General features: G+C 41.3%; 1 protein-coding gene across 5 annotated transcripts in view; it reads right to left on the bottom strand.

Annotated features, from left to right (window-relative positions):
- Positions 1–675: 675 nt before the first annotated feature.
- The window catches only part of hdac7a (histone deacetylase 7a), a 63040-nt gene continuing 56970 nt past the window's right edge, over positions 676–6745 (bottom strand). For all 5 annotated transcript variants that reach the window (XM_034876069.1, XM_034876071.1, XM_034876070.1 and 2 more), the window contains 5 exons: positions 4498–4616; positions 3130–3261; positions 2709–2792; positions 2351–2489; positions 676–2230 (listed from right to left, as the gene is read on the bottom strand). In XM_034876069.1, the coding sequence (XP_034731960.1) occupies positions 2188–2230; positions 2351–2489; positions 2709–2792; positions 3130–3261; positions 4498–4616 (517 nt within the window). In that variant the 3' untranslated portion in view covers positions 676–2187. The remainder of the gene's footprint in view (positions 2231–2350; positions 2490–2708; positions 2793–3129; positions 3262–4497; positions 4617–6745) is intronic.

The following is a 6745-nucleotide window of genomic DNA, read 5'->3' as shown; positions in this document are numbered from 1 at the left end:
ATCAAATATTTGAATTGAAAACCCGTTTGCACTGCTTTAAATCCAATCATGGATGTAACAATTCAAAGGAAAGCTCCAAAACAACACTTTTCAGACAAAAACATTTAAGTAGTCGAACATGAATTCAATTTTTTCGGTTTCATTGGTGTCTAGGTGCAGTTTTAGATGGTGGACATTACAGAAAACTGGGCTTTTTAATTCTGTCCACAACTTTTTGTCTCGGCTATCTTCAGCTCTAATTTAAAAAAATCATTAGTATTGCTCATCAAAAGCCTAAACTGGTCAAACCTAGCGTGCATGAAAAAATGGATTTCAACAAAAACCCTTCAAACTAGGAAACATGATCTTGTTATTTTTACTTTTGGAATGCAGAGCCCTTACATGCCCCGAATGGCAGGGCAGTCAGAAACTTCTTCAAATGAACCTCTTCACTTCACTTCACTTCACTTCACTTCACTTCACTTCACTTCACTTCACTTAAAACACCAGCGTAGATGGAGGACCGACATGTTTGGCATGGCATTGTCTAAGGTTGATTGTAACAAAACAAAAAGAGCTGCTACTAAGCACAGTTACAGAGAAGAGTCTCATGTAGAAAAAGTTCACTTACGAAAAAAACAAAAAAGTGTTAGTTTCCTTAATAGGAAATAAAAAACACATGGAACTCCAAAAACATTTTTTAAGACAACAAAGAAAACATTCAAACCAAGGCTCATCATCAAAATAAAACAGTATACGGAAGTCTGCATATATGATGTTCACCTAAATCCACAAGTTCAAACGTTGTCTTTTAAAAGTCGAGTCACTGGGTCCCATGGGCCGATTCCATACAGTTCCGTTGCCAAGTGCAGGCTGTTTAATAGCTGTTTTCTTTGTGTAATGTCCATTAAGTGCATTAACATTATTTCTACTATAACACAATACAATGGTCCTCAGTGGTGCCACGGTGGAATGAACGCTCCGTTAATCTCCAATATAAACCACAATATACAGTTTTCAATACTAGTGGTACATCGACAGTTCATCATTGCTTTGTACGTGTGTGTGTGTGTGTGTGTGTGTGTGTGTGTAGGTATGTTTATGTGTATGTGTGTGCATCTAAGACACTAAACAGCAGTGGGAAAAAAAATCCTTTTCATAAAATCGTTCCTACTTTTCATGTTATCTTCATAAGAAAACAGTCTACAGTATTTCGGCCAACACGTGTCCTTATAGTGAGTCAGAGACTTCATGAGACATATCAGATGAAGAGAGGGGACAATAGAGCAAACACAATTCTATCCAAAACTATTAAATAACCTACAGAGAGGAATTGTTGTTGTTGTTTTTTGTAATCCCAGAGCTTTGGAATTTCTTATGGTTCACATTATGGAATGAACAGTGCAATAAAACAACAAGGGCATTTGGCTTTTCTTTGTTGTAAAAAACCCCACAGTTGTCCATTTTGTGTTGTCATTTTCTCTCTTTCCCTCAAGTACTTTGTTGTCTTGTGTTAGTGGTTGAACTGCACTTAATGACATCATTAAAACAGACAATCTCCATGTCCTATTTTCCATATTCTTTCTTTATGATGTGGCCACTTCTTCTTCTGAATATTTGTTTGGATCCATCAGGTGTATGTAAATATACTTTTACCTGATGTCATATGGTCATATTGCAAAGTGGCAGACGAGAAAGGAATTTATGATCCAAAGTCTCCTCCTTCTAAATCCTGTTGGTCCTTAAGTTAAGGCAAAGTTAAGGCTGCTGGTACATAGTGCTTCAAAAGGATTCAGATCTGGCATCTGAATTCTGTCTGTTCCTATAAGGTTTTTGGTCACAGAGCTGTAGCATTGGACCTCTGAACACACACACAATCCAATGTCAGTCCAGATACATTAAAAGTCTAAATATTTTTTAAATCATGTTGTATTGGTCTTTGGTGAGGTTTCAGAAGGTTTCGCAGCTGCAGGTAGTGCTGCTGGCTTCAGCTGAGGTGGTTACCAGTGTTGAGGTGCTCATACTGCAGGTCTTTATAGGTCCAGCATTGTGTGTTGGTGGACGTGCATGTGTGTGGATAAGGCAGGGTGGGGCTCAGTGGCATTACAAACCCCCGTTATGGTCGTGTGACAGCGCAAGGGATCCGAGGCTACAGGTGCAGGCCCGAATCCTGACAGTAAGTTCTGAGAGGTGATTGGTCGGATCGTTCTACATGGAGTCACTGTCATGCTCCATTGGCTCGTCAGAAAGACTGGGGAAAAGGGTGAAAAACAGAAGTGAGTGGAAAGCTGGGGGTGCCGACATAAAGTGTGATTTTTGTCTTGTCTTGATTGCATGACCTCACGTAGGTGTGTGTGTGTGTGTGCTGTACCTCTTGTTGGAAAGGACTCCCACAGAGAGCGAAGCCAAAGCATTGACAGCATCTGTTTCCTCACAGTCTCTTCTCTGAGCAGCCAGGTAGGAAAGACCCACTGATCCACTGTAAGCCTTCACACTCTGCCAGTACTGACCTGCAACATACATACATACATACATACATACATACAGGTTACTGTTGTTATCACGCAAACAGCTTACAGATGTGGATCCTGTTCTGAATTTAGTATCATATCCCGGAGGCCACACTGCAATTAGAATACTCAGAAGAGGGCAGAAAATGAACATAAACACTATCACATTTCTCATGGGACTTTCACAGGATTAGGTAGAGGTAAATTAATCCTGCTCACTTTGTATCTGTATGACGGTCTGCAGGGAGCGGATTGCGTTAGCGTTGGGCTTCTGGAGTAGGACTTCTTCTGGCAGTGGGTCCTACAGGACAGTGGAAAAAAACATGAAGACATTCAAATCACCTTTATTCTGAAACTTTTCAGTGGTTACACGCTTGGTTAAGAAGTAACTGAATAGATATGGTAAAAGGTGCTCAACATTATATTGTAGAATATTGCAGAAACAACTTTATACCTATAGCAAAACAACAAAAAATGCTTAACTAAAATAGTTAATTTCCTGTCAATGAAACAGAGATACTTCCTGAGTCCATACAAAAATGTTGAAGTTAAAATGCACATTTACGGGCACCCAGATAGCTCAGTTGGTCAATTAAAGGCCTAAAAATGCCCAAAAATAATCTTAAAAAATGCCTTACTCGTATGTCCAGGAGTGCACTGACGCAGGCTTCAGATGCATCACAGATAGCTGTGAGGTCATGACCTCCCTCCAGAGACAAAACCAGACGCCCCCCTGCCAGGGACATCAGCTGGGAGGTCAGGAAGCTAAAACCTGTGGTCAACAAAACACACACAGAAATGTTAACATAAAGTATCCACTTCAAGACACTAAAACTTGCATACAGGGCCACAAACGGGTCAGCCCCAGCATACATCCAGGACATGGTCAAACCCAATACCCCAACCCACCCACTTCATCAGCCAACCTGCTTGCTGCCCCCTCAACGCGAGGGACAACTAACTCAACAAAATCCAGACTGTTTGCTGTCCTGGCTCCTAAATGGTGGAATGAGTTCCCTATTGACATCAGGATGGCCGAAAGCCTACGCAATTTCTGCCGAAGGCTAAAAACACATCTCTTCCGACTACACCTTGGATAAACATAAAAAAAGATATGAGGATGAACTTTCATATGGCTCTGTTTTGCTTATTTAAAGCTAATGTACTTGCACTTACAACTACTGTCTGGAGTTTGCACCTTCAGGATTGAAAGCACTTTGAAGTTGCTTTCGATAATAGATAAAAGCATCAGGTAAATGACGTGTTATGTAAGAAGCATAAAGCATGCAAAATCCAATCAGAATAAAGCTTGACAGGTACCGTAAGCTGCAACCATACTGTAAGACTTACCAAAAGTCATTTTGCTATAATTTCCGATATTCTATGAAACAACTGGATATTTTACCTTGTAGATCCTCCCACAGCAACTTACCTACTACTAATTACTACTGTATAATTATGGTTACATCTGTGATGCAGAGAGCTTTAAGGTAGAAGTTTGACAGGAGCTATTTGTAATTTATTGTGTTGTCACGTGATTAACAAGCTGCTCAGCATTTAGCAATGCTGATTGTTAAGAAGCTCATTCTCCTGACTTGGAAATCTACCCATCCACCCTGTTTTAAAAAATGGCTTAAGGAAATGGGGTCTATTATACAGATGGAAAGGCTGTGCCTGCATAAGGTTAATGTGAAGAACAAAGTCTTCTTGAGAATTTGGGGCCCTTTTTTGGCTCAGCATCAAATCAATCCATCACCATATAGACCTGGACATGTCCAAATGTATGAGTAAGAGCTGTGTATGTATACTTTTCCCTATACACTATTCTACCTCACTCATGAGATGTTAAATATTGTCGCTTAATGTTGACTTTTCAAACTGGCAGCCCTGAACTATTGTATTCTCTGTTGGTGACATGTTTTGTTTCGTGTGTGTGTTGTCACTGTTGACAAAATTGATAAAAAAATAACAACAGGCTGTTCAGTGTGTGGTGGAGAACCGTGCTTACATCTGGCGGAGACCTTGTAACCACCCAATGGGGCGGGGTTGCCCTCTGCAGCGTCAAACCCAGCCGACACCAGAACGACGTCCGGAGAGAACTCCTGGGCGATGGGCATCACCACAGACCTGTGCGGACACAAACACGCACTGTAACTTAAAGGGACTGAGAAGAGATGTCCACATTGTTGCAGTTCCTACTGATTGCCAATAGAGGTTAACACAAGTCTTTATTACAACACAATTTGAAAGGGTAACACCAGTGTGTAATTGTTTTGCATGCTAATGAAAAGTCTGCTGGGTTTTGCCACGTAATGTCTGGTCTACTGCAGGCTTGTGGGACCTCCTGGCTGTATCATGCATCCATTGTTTTAATAACCCATTAAAGAGGTCGGAAACACGCTACTGCATAGACAAACAAAAACTGAAAATTGAAATTACACATGAATTGTTCTTTTTTTTTCGCCTGATAGGCGCACATTTGAGCCTAATTAGATAGTTAAACTCAAGGAATAGAAGAAGAGGAAACTGGGTTTTTTCTTTGGAGGCGCATAAAAAGCAACAGTAGAATACCACAGAGTATGGTTATGTAGTCACAGGAAGGGAGAGTTCCTTCAAATGTCTCGATCATAACTTATGAGAGGTTTACCACGTAGTTCAAAAAAACGTTTAAAAGCTCAAACTTGGCAGTCAACACTTGTCAAGTCGGAGAAACTGTCAAAAAGCAACTCTTACTGCTGTCAACACTGAAAAAAAGAGCTGTTAACATTGCTGTGTTGACATCACCACTGAGATGACTTGTTTTTTACATTTAATCACTCAGGTGGTGTTAAACTAGCAAAGTGCAGTCATTGTAGGCATAGCAAAATGCACTTGTGTTGATTAGGAGAGAAAATAACAAGAGGAAAGTGAAAGTGCACACATTGAAAGAGTCAAATCTGGAGCTAACAGAAGCACACTCTAACACACGATCCATGATATTGTACAACCAGCTGTAGCCCACATGTCAATGGATGCATAGGTTAATAAGTTGCTGATACTTGGATATATTTCATCAGTGAGCTTGTGAAGACTGTCCTTAACCTTCAGCGAAATGAATCTGCATTCAAATCACACTGGCCATTTCCAAACTGGGAAGTCTCTTGGAGATGACTAGTATCCATGATCAAATCTAAAAAAAAACAACTAATTAACATGACAAGTGAAACCAAGGTTTGGCTGACCCAAGACTCCGCGGCTCAAACAGAGCTTACAAAAGGAGTATTGTTTCTGTGTTGGACAAGCTGCACAGCCTTGAGTAAGACAAGTCTGCTTGACAAAGTTGTATTGTTTTGTCATCTTGTACGCTGGAGCTGCTTGGTATTGTTTGTGGACTTGGACAAACACATAAAAGATTTCCTTAATGCTATTGATGTTAGGAAGAGAGCAGTGCTGTCCCAAGGCGGAGGCGGAGTCTGAACTTTGCGGCACGATGCTGTCGGCGGAGTTCAAAGCCGGAGTGTGTGAGTCTGTTTCCCATTAGAGGCTTGTCCCTCTCCTCACGTCATTGACAACACAGAGAAAAGAGGAAAAACAGCCCATCTGGGATCCATTTACCTTCATTATTCGGCCTGGGGACTTTAGAGGCCTCTCTCCCGTTCATACACACCACACACACACACAAACGCACACGCACACCCACACGCACACACACACATATCCAAACACATTCTGCCGTCATGACTGCATGCAGATGGACAACATGAGCTCACAGACACAAATGAGGACACACAGAGATAAAACACACAAACACATTCCAGCATGGGCATATACACAACGCATGAAGGTTTACACACATAAAGATGCAAGCAACTGCAGAAGAAATCTTACTGTGTTGCCTTTTGGTGGTGTATTAAGTTTTTGATTCATTTAATGAATCAAAATGAATTCATTTATTTCAATCCATAAAGTGGACATAAACTCCATCACAATCACTTGGATATAAAGCAGAGCGTGCACACAATCTTCACTCATCCCCACACATACACACACCTAACCGCAAAACCCAACCCCACCTCCCCTGTAGACCCATTAAAGCTGCCACGCTCCCCCCAGAGAGAGTAACTACAGACAAACTAATGGAAAGATGGAGGGCGGAGGAGAGGAGGGGACGCTTATTAAAGATCAATCAAGGGAGGAGAACGTCTTTTGTGTGTGTGTGTGTGTGTGTGTCTGTGTGTGTGTGTGTGTGTGTGTGTGAGTAGAGCTGGTGGTGAGGG

Source organism: Etheostoma cragini, chromosome 7 (genome assembly GCF_013103735.1).
Source record: "Etheostoma cragini isolate CJK2018 chromosome 7, CSU_Ecrag_1.0, whole genome shotgun sequence".
Taxonomy (NCBI): Eukaryota; Metazoa; Chordata; class Actinopteri; order Perciformes; family Percidae; genus Etheostoma; species Etheostoma cragini.
Note: the sequence above shows the minus strand (reverse complement) of the source record. Positions and strands in the feature narration are given on the sequence as shown.